The sequence below is a fragment of the Nomascus leucogenys genome, chromosome 25 (genome assembly GCF_006542625.1).
Source record: "Nomascus leucogenys isolate Asia chromosome 25, Asia_NLE_v1, whole genome shotgun sequence".
NCBI lineage: Eukaryota > Metazoa > Chordata > Mammalia > Primates > Hylobatidae > Nomascus > Nomascus leucogenys.
In genome coordinates, this window is record NC_044405.1 from 7,443,980 (window position 1) to 7,459,733 (window position 15,754).

General features: G+C 32.8%; 1 protein-coding gene across 5 annotated transcripts in view; it reads left to right on the plus strand.

Annotated features, from left to right (window-relative positions):
- The window catches only part of NCAM2 (neural cell adhesion molecule 2), a 562,762-nt gene that overhangs the window by 427,427 nt on the left and 119,581 nt on the right, over window positions 1–15,754 (plus strand). For all 5 annotated transcript variants that reach the window (XM_030806254.1, XM_030806255.1, XM_030806256.1 and 2 more), the window contains 2 exons: window positions 6,348–6,535; window positions 13,479–13,575. In XM_030806254.1, coding sequence (XP_030662114.1) covers window positions 6,348–6,535; window positions 13,479–13,575 — 285 coding nt within the window. The remainder of the gene's footprint in view (window positions 1–6,347; window positions 6,536–13,478; window positions 13,576–15,754) is intronic.

A 15,754-nucleotide genomic window follows, 5' to 3' on the forward strand; every position in this document is an offset into this window, starting at 1 on the left:
TAGGTAAATATTAGTTTGCAATCAAAACAAATAAAACCAAAACATAAATAAAATGTTAATTATTCACTATACATAATGAGTATGATTAATTCTAAACAAGTTATTGTAGCATTGAAATATGTGAAAATATAGAATGTATGAGCCCTGTCATTAAAATATGAGTTCAATTTAGTAATTTAAATAAAAATAGGGTCGCTATTTAAGGGATAAGGCTTAATATATGGTATCATAATACTGTTAAAATTTAATATGAATTTTGCCTTCTTTATAATAAAAATAATATTGTTTTGTGCTTTCAATTGTCTTACTACATATGGAGTCTCTTAACATTTTTAAAAATGGAAATAAAGCCCCTTTCAATTTTAATTTCCAATAATTATGCCTTTCAACAAATAAAATAGATAACTCAGTATTTCCCCTGATGTGAGGCATATATGTTTACTCTAGAGTGAATATATGTGTGTATACAATATACCAATATATGTCAATATATTGTATGTATATGTGTATGATATGGTTTGGCTGTGTCCCCACCCAAATCTCATCTTGAATTGTAGCTCCCATAATTCCCACGTGTTGTAGGAGGGACCCAGTGGCACATAACTGAATCATAGGGTAGTGAATAAGTCTCACGAGATCTGATGGTTTTACTAGGGGTTTCCCCTTTTGCTTGGCTCTCATTCTCTCTTGTCTGCAGCCAGGGAAGATGTGCCTTTCACTTCACCTTCCACCATGATCGTGAGGCCTCCACAGCCACGTGAAACTGCGAGTGTATTAAACTTCTTTTTCTTTATAAATTACCCAGTTTTGAATGTCTTTATCAGCAACATGAAAATGAACTAATACAGTTTATATTTGTGTATATGTGTGTATATATGTATATATAGTATGTATGTGCATATACCATATATCAATATATGTCAATATATCTATATATACACAATATATGCCATTAAATGTATATTTGTATATGTGAGAGTGAATATGTATATATTCATATATGTGTATACACATATCCACTCATATATACATATATGTATATATTCACTCATATATACATATATACATATGTGCACACACTTTACAATAGTAAAGTCTACATAATTATTTGAAATTAAAGCCGTAAGGGTTTTTATTTTCATTTTTAAAAATTTAAAGAGACTCCACATGTAGTAATGCATTTTACATTTTTAAAGCCATACATATGGCTTTCCAAAAGTTTGCAACTTTATCGGAACTGAAAAACATCAAAATTAGAATACATTACTGAGGAAAGTACAGTATAACAAATATATTATTATTATACTTACTATTTTTAGCATATCAAGATATTTTTGCAGTCACGTTTAGTATTTTTGTTATTTATTTATGGTATAATTACTAACAAAACTTTTAGTTTTTGTTATGTTTCAGAATATTCATTTAATAGAGGATGAATATTCTCAATGAAAAAATTATGAAAACAGCATACACAATATGCCTATTGCCAAACACGTTAGGATTAACAATGATGGAAGCATTGTAATGTATTTTAACCTCTTAATGCTTCAGCAGAGACTTGGAAAGAGGTAACAACCTAATTTCTTCATAAATGTCCTAATTGAAAGTTGATTATTGAACCCAACTTTGGCAAAGTCCATATGCATATTCCTGATGTAAAATTATACAGTAAAAGTATTTTAAAATAAAAAGTATAATTTAAAAATGTCTTTAAAATCAATTATCGTATTTGAAGACATTGGTAAATATACTTATTTGGATATTCTTTCCTGAGATGTCAAATGACATTTTCCATTATTTTAGGCAAATATGTTTTAATGCAGAAATTTACTTGTTATGATCAAGAGCAAGATTTCTGTGAATCAATTTATTTGTGATTTCTTAATCACAACTCTGCTAGAGAGTACAGTTTTGAAATTCACCTTTGAAATCCAAATCTTGTCTATAAACAATATTGCAACAAATTTTCTACACTAGTTTAACAATATTTCTTACTAATTCAAAATGGAAGGCATTTTAACCTTTCCAAACTACAATCTAGGGAATCTTCTTTGACTTTCTGATAATGAAGCAAGTGGTTAACTTCCTGTCCATTCACAATTTTAAATTAACTTTAGCTTATTATTTTAACTCTCGTATTTCAAATATACAAATTTTACCAAAAATAACCCACTATCTCTTATTACTGATGCATCTGCTTCACATCTGTCTTTCTCATTCTCTCTTTAAGAAAGGGAATCAAGCTTTCTTTCTAAACACCTTCTTGGGATTACCCTCATTCGTCAAACAGAAATTATTCCAAGACCTGTTAAAAATTGTAAGGAAGACTAGTCATGATTACTAACACAATAGTGCTCAAGACTATTGCAATAGAAGAGAGAGATTGAACTCAAAGCCAAATACAAGGACAAGTTGGGATGTACAGCCAATGAGTAGGGTGAGAGAGGGCAGTGGATGAAAAGTTATTAAGAGGGACCCGGTAAACTTCAGCGGTAATGACTTTCTTGGTAACCTGGCCTAACAGGATCCTTGCTAAAGGCAGGCCAAAGACTTAGACCACAATTGTGTTGAATGAAGAACTTGGTCAGATAGCAAGAGTGATCAGAAATCAAGGGTGGGGGAACTCTCATAAATGGATTTAGCAGGATTCTTTGTTAATGGCAAGCCAGGGACAGTGCCAAGGTCAAGGCCTAGTTGAAAAGTGGGCTAAGAGGAACCTGACTAAAGTTTGATCAAAGAGGGTCTGTGTCACTTTCTTGATGGTCACTGGTACTGGAGGCTTTCAAAAAGGAGATCTCTTTCTCCACCTCCAGTGAATGACATACTTCCATCTTTTCACTATTCAGATTTATCTTACTTTTTTCTACTCTGCTCAGATAAAAATTAATTCTTCCAATAAAGTCATTCTTTTCATTATAATTTGTAGAATCATATTTTAGTTTGGACTTTGATAAGATTGATGGATACATAACTCCTTAAGAGATGCTTCCATAACTTCATATTTCATGTAGTCAGGAGTTAACTTTCCCCATGCATAGTATATTGGACACAAATCCTAAGCCAAAAAAATACAAGTTCAAGATAAAAATATTTCCATGTCTACTGCCTTTTTTCTTCCATATATATGTGAAAGAATATAGCATAGGCAAAATTATCTTTCCACTTCTGCTTATGCTATATTCTTTTCTCCTTTTCCCCTGTGTGTGTTTTTCTAACCACCAGTGTTTATTTCCTGTGTACATTTGAAGCCTTTCATGATGTAAAGGGCCTTCCTGATTTTGAAAATACTATTTTTGATACACCAGCATGACATGTGGCTACATTCTTCAGCCACTTCAGATGGTGCTATGCAAGAGTCACATCCCTCATACCACATTGGCCCAGTACCAAGTTGTTAATTGCATTAACATGCTAATCTTGTGCCAGTGAATATTGCTGCCTTGCCACTGTATTGATATTTACAAAGCATATCCTGTATAGACATTTAGTTTCTGTTTTATTATAGACAGGCATTATCAATATTTTCTTGCTTGATACCACAATTACATTTTTTAATGTGGCTTTCAGTATAGCAGGTATTGCCTGTAGCAAGTATTGCATTCAACATTGGTAATTCTGAGTAAAATTCACACTGAGATCATCAGGCAAGCAATTAGTGGCAATTGCTTTCTGTTATGGAAAACAACAAATCTTACCCTCAGTTTATAGTTAAATTACACTATTAAAATACACTACATGCAGATGCCACATTGTGGACAGAGTGTGACTGAGAGTCAGCTATTAATATTTCCATTAGGATGTATGAATTTCCTATTGGATTGAGTTTATTTGTAACCACATTTTCCTTAAACCTCTCAATGAATAGTCTAATGCTAAATAAATTATATTTTACATACCTTAAGAGTTGTAAATAAATTTAAAGATATAGATGTAAACTTAGTTTTTGACTTTGAATATCAAGAAATTTGGCTTCTCTTATAGTTGTTCCTTTAATCAGTTGTGTGTTCTTAGATTCTTCATGTCACTGGTTTTTTCAATTTAGTCGAACCGTTGAATTAAAATGTATTTGACTACTTAATTTCCAGTCAATTCAATGTACAGTTTAAAAAACACCGTATAAGCCATTAGGTAAATAATTGTGACTGAGATACATTCTGACCCCCAAACGGTCATCATTTGGTGGAGAAACGATCAAATACATGCTTCCATTGCCTAATGACCATGATGAGGGAGAGCACAGAATGCTGTGGGTGCACAATTTAGGGCACCTCATCTAGAACTGAAGAGTGTGGTAAGGCTGTGTTTAGAAAGTGAGGAGCTTAGTTTTGAACTCAGCCAGTTGAAGGGAAGGGCAGGTATATGCCAAGCTGATGGAAAGCCATAGGCAAATGTATCTGTGTAATATTTAGCACACCTAAGTACAAAGATGTACCACCATTTATGGGATGTTAAGTTGTTTACAGTTTTTGTTATTAAAATAATAATTCATTAAAAGTCCTTTAAATAAACTTTTATAATATTTATAACTATTTTCTCTGGATACATACTGGATTGCAGAATCAAGATCATAAAGCTGTTTTAAGACTCTTTATCTTCCTGAGAATTGTTTCAATTATATTCCCTTTAATAATAGATGATAGGATTCACAGTACCAAAATATTTCAAACCCTGAAATTATAATTTTATTTCAGTATTTGATTGGGCATATAATAGACGTTGGTTAAAATAGCCCTATATTCATATCCGAGCCCTAAAACTTATTGTGGGAATGAGCTTGGCATCTCTTAACCTAGATCCCTTTTCCATAGAACAGAGATTATTCCTTGCTTACAAGGTTATTAAAATATTAAATATAATAAGGTATATACCTTCAAATAGAAATGATTCAGGAATAATTTCAGACTCGTATGTGAGATTGTCATTAAAAACATGCATTAAAATAAAATAGGACGAGGACTTTTAAATGATTACTTCTGCATTTGTACTACAGATAATTCTTAAGTTACATATCTGATATTTATATAATTAGTAGATATAACAAAACTGGATATTGCTTTTTTTAAGTAATTTGCAGTAATAAAATATTTAAAAGTTAAATGACTTAAATTGATAATTTTTGATGTGATATTAAGTTCTAAGTAGTTAATATTAGTAACAATAATCAGCATAAATACAAGCAAAATTTTAGCTACAGCTCACTTGAGAATTATGCTTTCATGTAAAAATAATTATAAAATCTCCTCAAATAATTATACAGTGAGGAAACTGAGACTCAAAGAGGTTACAATATTTGGCATTTGATTTAGAGCATAGTCCTGGGGTGGAGGAAGAGTGAAAACAATGTTAGTATGTTTTCACATTTAGATTTTTAAATAAAATTATACATTGTCTGTTTTCTCTTAACTTTTGTGATAGAGATCTAGAATAGAGACCTGAAAAAATTGATAGGGAGTCATAACAATAGGAACTGGTTACTTTTCAAATTAATTATTGTTGATTAATTTATGACATCTGTGGTTTAGTAAAAATGGGAAATATGGATACTTTAGGAAAAAATGTTTAGTTATGTTGTTGCCATTCCAACTTAGATTTCATACCTGAGTCTTCAAAATAATTTATAGAAAAAGTGACTATGGCTTAAACAAAATAAAAAGTGAGGAAAGAACCATTTATTTTATTAGGTTTTATCCTAAACTCTCATTTTATAGTTTCTTCCAGAAATAGTTTCTACACAAGTAGATAGTCATTAACATAGTCAATATATAGTTTTGTCAGATTAGTAAGAGAAAATTTCACTCTGGTTGCCTTATATTTTAATAATTGGTAATTTATGAGTGTATGTTAATCCTATTAAATTATGTGATAAAAGTATTCAAATGACATATATTTTCGTGAGTTCTGATGCACTATGTTAAATATACGAAATTAGGCTGGGCGCTGTGGCTCACACCTGTAATTACAGCACTTTGGGAGTCCAAGGCGGGTGGATCACAAGGTCAGGAGATCGAGACCATCCTGGCTAACACGGTGAAACCCCATCTCTACTAAAAATACGAAAGATTAGCCAGGCATGGTTGCAGGCACCTGTAGTCCCAGCTACTCAGGAGGCTGAGGCAGGAGAATGGCATGAACCCAGGAGGCGGAGCTTGCAGTGAGCTGAGATCACACCACTGCACTCCAGCCTGGGCCACAGGGTGAGACTCCGTCTCAGAAAGAAAAAAAAAAACCATGAAATTAGAATTATGTGGCTTTTTTTATAAAGTAAACATTACTAATGCTTATACTACTCAAGTGATTATTTAACTTAAAGAAAATGCCTATAATTATTTTATTATATTGTATTACAGATGCCCCCAAGTTTATATCAAACCAAACAATTTATTACTCTTGGGAAGGAAATCCTATCAATATAAGTTGTGACGTGAAATCGAATCCACCAGCATCAATTCACTGGAGAAGAGATAAATTAGTCCTACCTGCTAAAAACACGACCAATTTAAAGACATATAGTACAGGAAGAAAGATGATATTAGAGGTAAGTCCACATGTATACATCAGTAAATTGTATTATTTTAGCAACTATCTACTATTTCAGAATATATTTAAATATCTTCATATACATATATGTATATAATAAGAGAGAGAGAAATCATAGTGTATATATTTTACAGTTATTAAAGGTCCATGGCTCATTAATGATGAGTGTATGAATGTCTATTCACTTACATAGAAACGTGGCTATATAGCAAAGACCATTATTTTTATGAATGCACTTTTAGGAATAAAAACAATTATATGGCCGTGCGTGGTGGCTCACTCCTGTAATCTCAGCACTTTGGGAAGCCGAGGAGGGCGGATCACAAGGTCAGGAGATCGAGACCATCCTGGCCAACATGGTGAAACCCTGTCTCTACTAAAAATACAAAACTTAGCTGGATGTGGTGGTGTGTGCCTGTAGTCCCAGCTACTCAGGAGGTTGAGGCAGGAGAATCACTTGAACCTGGGAGATGGAGGTTGCAGTGAGCCAAGATCGCACCATTGCACTCCAGCCTGGTGAGAGAGAGAGACTCTGTCTCAAAAAAATATATATAGATATAGATATATCTATATCTATATCTATGGAAAAATCTAGAATGAAAAATTTGGTAATTTAATAGTTATTGCGGGCTAAAAATTTGTCTTCAATGTTGATTCTTTCATTGATTGTATGTGGTATTGCTTTTTTTCTTTTCAGTGTGGCAGGTATAAATGCTATCTGTTGGCTAGATTTTTACAATTCTAGTGTAAATTCCAAAATAAATGAAATTTACTTGTTCAGTATCTTTTGTTTTATTACTGAAAATAAGATTTTGTATAATTATTTTTATATTGCCAAGTAATTGGCTTTTAAATACTGTTTGAATAAAGTGTTTCTTATTTATTAATTGCAGTGTGTGTATCAATTTCCCAAACATATAAAAAACTTTGAAAATGATCATCACCCTTTCCAAATTATGATACAGTTAGGAAAATCGGGAATCTTTTTCACACAGCCTTATTTGCTGAAAGGTTGCTACATTTTATTCACTAATTCAGTTTGCATAAGCTAAAATGAAATGCACGTTTTAGAATACCATCTAATATCCATACTGCCTTAACTTAAAATATCCTCATTGATGCCATTTAGACTTAAAAAAAAATTGTTTGATAGGAGGATTTAGCCATCACGTCTGCAAATATTTGCATAGCTGACTGGTTTGTAATTAAACCACTTTGTCTAAATCAATTTCAATGTAAATAAGTTTCTTTGAAAATATTTTAGAAGAATTAGCTATTTGTGACTTGACAGGGATTTCATAAAAACATCTGGACAGTTTTAATCTAAATTTTATGTGTTTTACTTTAGTGAAAAGCTCAGGTTAGATTTAACTTGTTTTGTGTAGTGTGTAGTCTCCTTGAATACTTTAATGAAATACCATAGACAGGATGGTTGAAATCACAGAAATTTGTTCTGAGTTGTGGAGGATAGAGGTTCAATATCATGGTGTCTGCCAGGTTGCTTTCTATAGAGGACCCTTTCCTGAACTTGTACTTGGCCGCCTTCTTGCTGTGTCCTCACATGCCCTTTCCTCTGTGCACACACAGAGTTCTGATGTCTTCCTTTTCTTATAAGGATACCAGTCCTGTTGGATTAGGTCCCACTCTTATTACCTTGTTTAACCTTAATTACCTTCTTAAAGATCCTATCTCCAAATTCATTCACACCGGAAGTTAGGGTTTTGGTATGTCAATGGGCAGAGTGAGGATGTGGGCAGTTCAGTCCATAGCAAGTAGATTGAAGTTCATGAGTAAATGACAGACTAATGTGTAATTTCTGCTTTACTTCATCTTGACATTTTTTAGTTCCTCAGCCAACTCATAATTCTCCATATTTAATGTGAAGGGACATTTTATACATAAAACATAGTATATAGTGTATGCTATTTAAACTTCTGCCTAAAGACATCCCTCTGTACTCCAAAATAAAATTTAAAAAACCCCACAATTTTTGCTTACTTGACACACAGCCAGGTGATCTGTTGGCTAAACCACTGACTTTAAACAGACATGTTTATCTGTATACTCTCACAAATTAAATTTAAATTCTGAATGAAAAATACACATGTGTGATTAACACAACTTGAAAACATAGCATAACAAAATAACAATAACATAAAGAGAAAGCAACAATGAGCATTACTAATATTTAATTATTAGTATATACAGTTGCTTGAGACATTTTTGTTTAGTAATTATTGTAAAAGTCACATATGTGCTAATTCTTTAGAATATAAAATGAAATATAGAAAAAGTTTACACTTAACAAATTGTCAGTAATAAATTTATTGAATTGTTTTAAAGATTTTTTCTTTAAGTATATATATTCAAACTTTTAAAATTATGTGGTTTTAAAATATAACCAAATATTCAATAAATTATTTAAGTTACTGCCAATAAATGCATCTGTAAAGGTCAAGGTCATCAAAACTTTCTTTTTTATAACTGACCACATCCTGAGGAAATCACACAACTTTTCAATATGTGGGCAAACACTGAAAGAAGGAATAGGTTTTTAATAGGTTTGTTAGAATAATATTGTGATCTGCATTGTCTGTATCTTTGTTTCAGATCCTAAATAGGGATGCTGACTGTTATGTCCATGACTTTCTTATCATGGAATACATAGAAGAAATAAATATTTTTAGGTTTAAGAAAAAGTCTAGCAAGCTTCTTTATTAATATTATATACTTAGCTTATATTTAGATATTCAAAACATATTTGTTACTTCACTATACTCTGTCCAAACCTAATATCATGAATTAATACCAACATTTTTAGCTGAATACAGATATACCTTGGAGATATTGCAGGTTTAGTTCCAAGAGCACCTCAATAAAGTAAATATCATTATAAAGCCAGTCACACAAATTTTTGCTTTTTTCAGTGCATATAAAAGTTGTGTTGGCACTATAGTCTATTAAGTGTGCAAAAGCATGATGTATAAAAAGGTCTACGTAACATAACTGAAAAATAATTACTAACAATTTCGGGAATAATTTGAGATTTAAGCAAGTTGTAACTTTTTTCATTGGTGAAGGGTTTTGTCACGAGGTTGATGGCTGCTTACTGATCAGAATGTTGATTGCTGAAGGTTGGATTTGCTGTGGCAGTTTATTAAAATAAGGCAACAGTGAAGCACTTTGTTAATTAACACTTCCTTTCATGAAAGATCTCTGTGCAGCAGGTGATGCTATAAGGCTAACAGCATATAATACTGTTTGTTAGGATTTACCTATGGCAGAACATCTTTCAAAAATGAAGTAAATCCTCTCAAACCCTGCCACTGCTTTATCAACTAAGTTTATGTAACCAAAGATAAATCTTTGGTTGTCATTTCAACATTTTTCAAGCATCTTCAGCAGGAGTAAATTCTACCACCAGAAACCACTTTATTTGCTCTTCCACAAAGAGCAATTTTCCCATCTGTTAGAGTTTTATCATCAGATTGCAGCAATTCATTCACTTCTTCAGGCTCCATTTCTAATTCTAGCTCTCTATTTCCACCGCATCTGCAGTTACTTCCTTCACTGAAGTCTTGAACCCCTCAAAGTCATCCATGAGGGCTGGAATCAACTTCTTCCAAACTCTTATTAATGTTGATATTTTCACTTTCTCCCATGAGTCACAAATATTCTTAGTGGCGTCAGCATGGTGAATCCTTTTCAGAAGATTTTCAGTTCACTTTTCCCAGATCCGTCAGAGGAATCACTGTTTTATGGGAGCTGTAGCCTTAAATATTGTTTTCTGTTGTTGTTGTTGTTGTTGTTGTTGTTGTTTCTGAGAGGGAGTCTCGCTCTGTCGCCCAGGCTGGAGTGCAGTGGTGCAATCTCGGCTCACTGCAAGCTCCGCCTCCTGGGTTCACACCATTCTCCTGCCTCAGCCTCCCGAGTAGCTGGGACTACAGGCGCCCACCACCACGCCTGGCTAATTTTTTGCATTTTTAGTAGAGGCGGGGTTTCACGGTGTTAACCAGGATGGTCTCTATCTCCTGACCTCGTGATCTGCCTGCCTCAGCCTCCCAAAGTGCTGGGATTACAGGCGTGAGCCACCGCGCCCGGCCCTTAGCTTGATCTTCTGGATAACATGCTGCAGCTTCTACATCAGCACTTGCTGCTCTACCTTGTATTTTTATGTTATAAAGATGGCTTCTTCCCTTAAGCCTCATGAACTAACCCCTGCCAGCTTCAAACTCTTCTTCTGCACCTTCCTCACCTCTGTCAGCCTACACTGAATTGAGGCATGTGAGGTCTTTGCTCTGGCTTGGGCTTCGGCTTGAGTATTGTGGTTGGCTCTGTCTTCTATCCAGACCAACACAGTTATTTCTCCATAACATGAGTAAGGCTGTTTAGCTTTCTTATCATTTGTGAGTCCACTAGCGTAGTATTTTAGATTTTTTTCAGGAACTCTCTCTTCACATTTGCCATTTGGCTGTTTGTTGCAATAGGCTTCTGTTTTAGCCTATCTTGGTTTCGCCATGCCTTCCTCACTAAGCTTCATCATGTTTAGCTTTTGATTTAATGTGGGAGATGTGTGACTCTTCTTTTAACACAAACACCTAGAGGCCATTGTAGGATTATGATTTGGCCTAATTTTAATATTATTATGTCTTACAGAATAAGGAAGCCAAAGAGGAGGGAGAGAGATGGGGGTATGGCCAGTCAGTAGAGCAATCAGGACACACATTTATCAATAAAGTTCACTGTCCTAGGGGCACAGTTTGTGGTTCCCCAGAACAGTTACAATAGTACCATCAAAGATTACTGATCACAGATCACCATAGCAAATTTAATAATAATGCAAAGTTTAAAATATTGAGAGAATTACCAAAAAGTCAGAGAGACAGGACATGGGCAACTGTTGTTGAAAAAAAGTGGTGCTGATAGATTGCTTAATGCAGGATTGCTACAAACCTTCAATTTGTTAAAAAAAGAAAAGAAAAGAAAAGAAAACCACTATCTTTCAAGCACGACAAAGTAAGACACAACAAAACAGGTATGCCTGTATTTAAATATGAAGAAATAGTTTTATCAGTAGATGTTTCTAGTAGATGTTTATCAGTGGATGTTTATCAGTAGATGTTTCTTGATTAATATTTTCAATGCTTTGCACATTTTAAACATCTAAATATTTTTACTTAATGGTCTATAATATACCCTTGTTATATTATCTTATATTTTCATAAAATTATATAACATTTCATTGTGCTGGGTTTAAGTGTAAAACCACTATTGGACTTTAGTTTTATGTTGCTTTCCTAGAAAAGATCAAATAAGCTTCAGGGTACATGATTTGGCCAGATTATATCTAGAGCATGTGTGTGGATGTGTGTGTTTCTGTGTGTTTTAATCTATGCCACGATGGGTGTTTTCTTTATTTATTAAGCATACAACATGATAAAAGTTTGCTTATTTAAGATGAACTTTTATCTGTTGATAGCTGAACTCCCAGGAACAACAACAAAAAAGTGAATTGAGCTTTTAAGAAATTGTTCCAATGAAAATGGCTGTATTTAAATTATTAATCTTAAGGAGCTGTGTAATAGTCACATTTCTTTGTTGTGGCTATCCTGTCTTGGCATTGTATTGATTCAATAAACACATTCTTCTCTGTTGAATTTGCAAATAACTTTCTCATATGCATATAGCAGAAGAATTTTTTGTTGAATCTCTTTCTCATTAGAACAATTAGTTTAGAGTTAAATCGGCCTTATTAAAAGCTACACATAAGAAAAATGAATATTTTAATCACTTAGCAGTAATTATGTAAGAGCTGTTACAAATTCTAAGCTTATTCCTATGATCTGTTTCTAGATGGACAGCTGACTAGAAAATGAATGACACAGCTTTTCTGTACTGTTTCAGAATTATCATCTTCAATGGACCTCAAAATTGCACTCTTAGTTAATAGCCTCCCATTACCACAAAATCATTTTTCCCTCTTTTGGGATAGAGTTGAAATTAACAGCAACTCTTGTAAGCATATTCTCTCTTAATAATAGTTACAGAGATTGAAAATTATATCTATTACTATCATCAAATCTCTTATCTAAATTGATACTTCAGAATTTCTGTACCTTAGAATTACAGGGTTTGTCGCAGTGTTCACCAATAGAATCCCCGAAGGTTAACTTAATTATGGATTTCAAATGTATAAGGATAGAGGTCAGCTATTTTCTACCTAGAGTGAAAAAGAATGGTAGGAATTGAACAGAAATGGAGGCAAGATACTGTTATTAGATAGCGAGAAAAAGTGCCTCTCTATGAGTATTGTTGCAAAGAGCAACATTTTATTGCACAATATGTTCCTGGAAAGATTTCATTAAGAATGATCCTTCCTCCTTTGTTAGTATTATATGTTCAATAAACTCAAAACAGGGAGAGAAATATCACATATTTGGAGACTTTCTTGAACATTAAAGCAAACTGATCTAAGGCCAAAACATAGAAAACAGTTAACAATGCTTTTATTACAAGCTTCCTGTTTTCACGTTTACACCTACATTTATTGCAGACTATAAATATATATATATACATGTATACAGAGATATATACACATATATATTTCAAACTGTGTACTACTTTCTGAGCTTTACATATATCTAGATATAATGGTTTTGCTATTTAATAGATATATCAAAGTGGTGCCGTTTGTTTACTTAATGAATTAATAGATAAATTCTGATTTGCCTAGTCCTATGGATATTATAGGCTCATGGATACATCATAAAAGGATTTATATTATTTAGTAATGCTTACTTAATAAAGAAAATTAAAAATATATGGTAAGGAGTTGTTGGGTAAAAAAATGAAATGTGTGAAAGTGGTAGTCATACTGGGGTTTATTATAAAACTTCTATGATGTTTTAGAGTTGTAACATTTGTTATTATAATTCTTTCAGATTGCACCTACATCTGACAATGACTTTGGACGCTATAATTGCACAGCCACTAATCGTATAGGAACAAGATTTCAAGAATATATTCTTGCTTTGGCTGGTAAGTATAGCAGAATAATTTTTGAGATCTCACACAATATTTCTGAAAGCAAATGAAAATTTAAGTTGATAAAGTAGTCTCATTTACATGTGGGATTTAAAACAATGGATCTCTTGGAGGTATCGGTTAGACTGTGGTTACCAGAGGCTTGGTAATATATTGGGAAGGAGGGAATAGAGAGGGGTTACTCAGGGAGCACAAAACTACAGTTGATTACAAGGAATAAGATATGCTGTTCAGGAGTATGATAGGGCTATAATAGTTAACAATAAGTTATTGTATATTTCAAAATAGAAGAATATATTTGGAATGCTCCAAACACAAAGAAATGACAATTGTATGAAAGAACAGACATGCCAGTTACCCAGATTTGCTCATGATATATTGTCTGCTTATATTAAATTGTCACATGTTCCCTGTAAATGTGTACAACAATTTTGCATGCATAAAAATTTTCCAAAACCTTAGACTTTAGCATGTCTATAACAAAAATATGAACTTCCAAAAAGTGGGTGTCATGTAATTTTAAACATTAGCAAAGAATATCTTTTACATTTTTATAAGTAGCAATACAGATTGTTTTTTATAAAGAATGAATCACTTTTAAAAACTTGAAACCATTGTATCTGCTGTACAGTGAGCACGTAGAATGTATTTACTCATCAGGATTGATTTTAAAACCTGATTCTAATCCCTCCAACTTTAAGAGTGAGATATTTGTGAAAGAAATAGGGAACATATGTTTTAAAAAATTAAATTATATTTCAAGTAAAGACAGAATCCTGATGAAAAAATTAAAAATCAAAACACTCTGAGAAAAAATGAACTATAATTAATATATGTTAAACTTTAGACTTGAAAATACAAAGAGCTAGCTTACTTCTGAAGGAAAATAGAAAATTGAAGTTTACAGAAATTTGTTGAAAATATTTTATTTTGTATATATATGTTAATATTCTAGTTTTACCTCTAAAGCTTAAAGATACAGAAATAACAACATATAAAATAAAAAATTCATACAAACCAGAAAGCCAGATATTGTTTACTTATTTATAAAATTTGCCATTATGTTTTACAAGACTGATGAGGAATTCTAAAATACATTTTAAAAAATAGTTTATATAGCTCAAATGGAAAAAAACAGTCTTCTAAGACTAGGTAAAATAGTATCAGAAAATTATTGTAATATTATATTTTAACAGACTTAAAAGCATCTGTAAAGAAATTTTATGACCTTTTCAGGTAGAGATTTTATCTATAACTTTAATTTTATATTAAGTTCAGAGAAATGTTCATTTTTACTGCTATATAGATATATTCTAAATATTAATGTCATTGATCGCAAAGGACAAGAAGGGAAATTTTTAAGCTAATAATGTCAAATTATTATGTAACTTAGAGAACCTGCTATTCTCCAATTCAAGTTTTACTGCATTGATAGAGAAGGGAGAAAAGAGATTACATGGAAGGAATTGATGGAAGAAGGCAGGGAGAAAAAAAATCAAGATAAGTGAGTTTAGAAATGTGAAGAGACTGTTATACAAGCAAATTAAATTATAAGAAAATGAAGTGTGCTAATTCTCACCAAAATGCACTGATAATAAATTGAAGAATCAACTGTACTAATAACAAGCATTCACTACTCAAATTAATTCCAAGCCTTCGGAAATTATGCAACTTTTCTTTAAATTAGTATATAATTATATAAATAATTAGATATAGGATCAATATATGTATATATAATGTTATTAATATTGATCCAGTATTGTATATTGCCATTTTATAAATGATGTGTTTCTCAATTAGGTACAACTTAATAAATGACCAGAATTTTTAGGAGGGTGTATTAATATTTGGTATTTAAAACATTATGTTGATTAGGTTTAAATAATTCCATGAGGCCGGGCATGGTGGCTCACGCCTGTAATCCCAGCACTTTGGGAGGCCGAGGCGGGTGGATCACGAGGTCAGGAGATCCAGACCATCCTGGCTAACAAGGTGAAAACCCCTCTCTACTAAAAATACAAAAGAATTAGCTGGGCGTGGTGGCGGGTGCCTGTAGTCCCAGCTGCTAGGGAGGCTAAGGCAAGAGAATGGCGTGAACCCGGGAGGCGGAGCTTGCAGTGAGCCGAGATCATGCCACTGCACTCCAGCCTGGGCGACAGAGAGAGACTCCGTC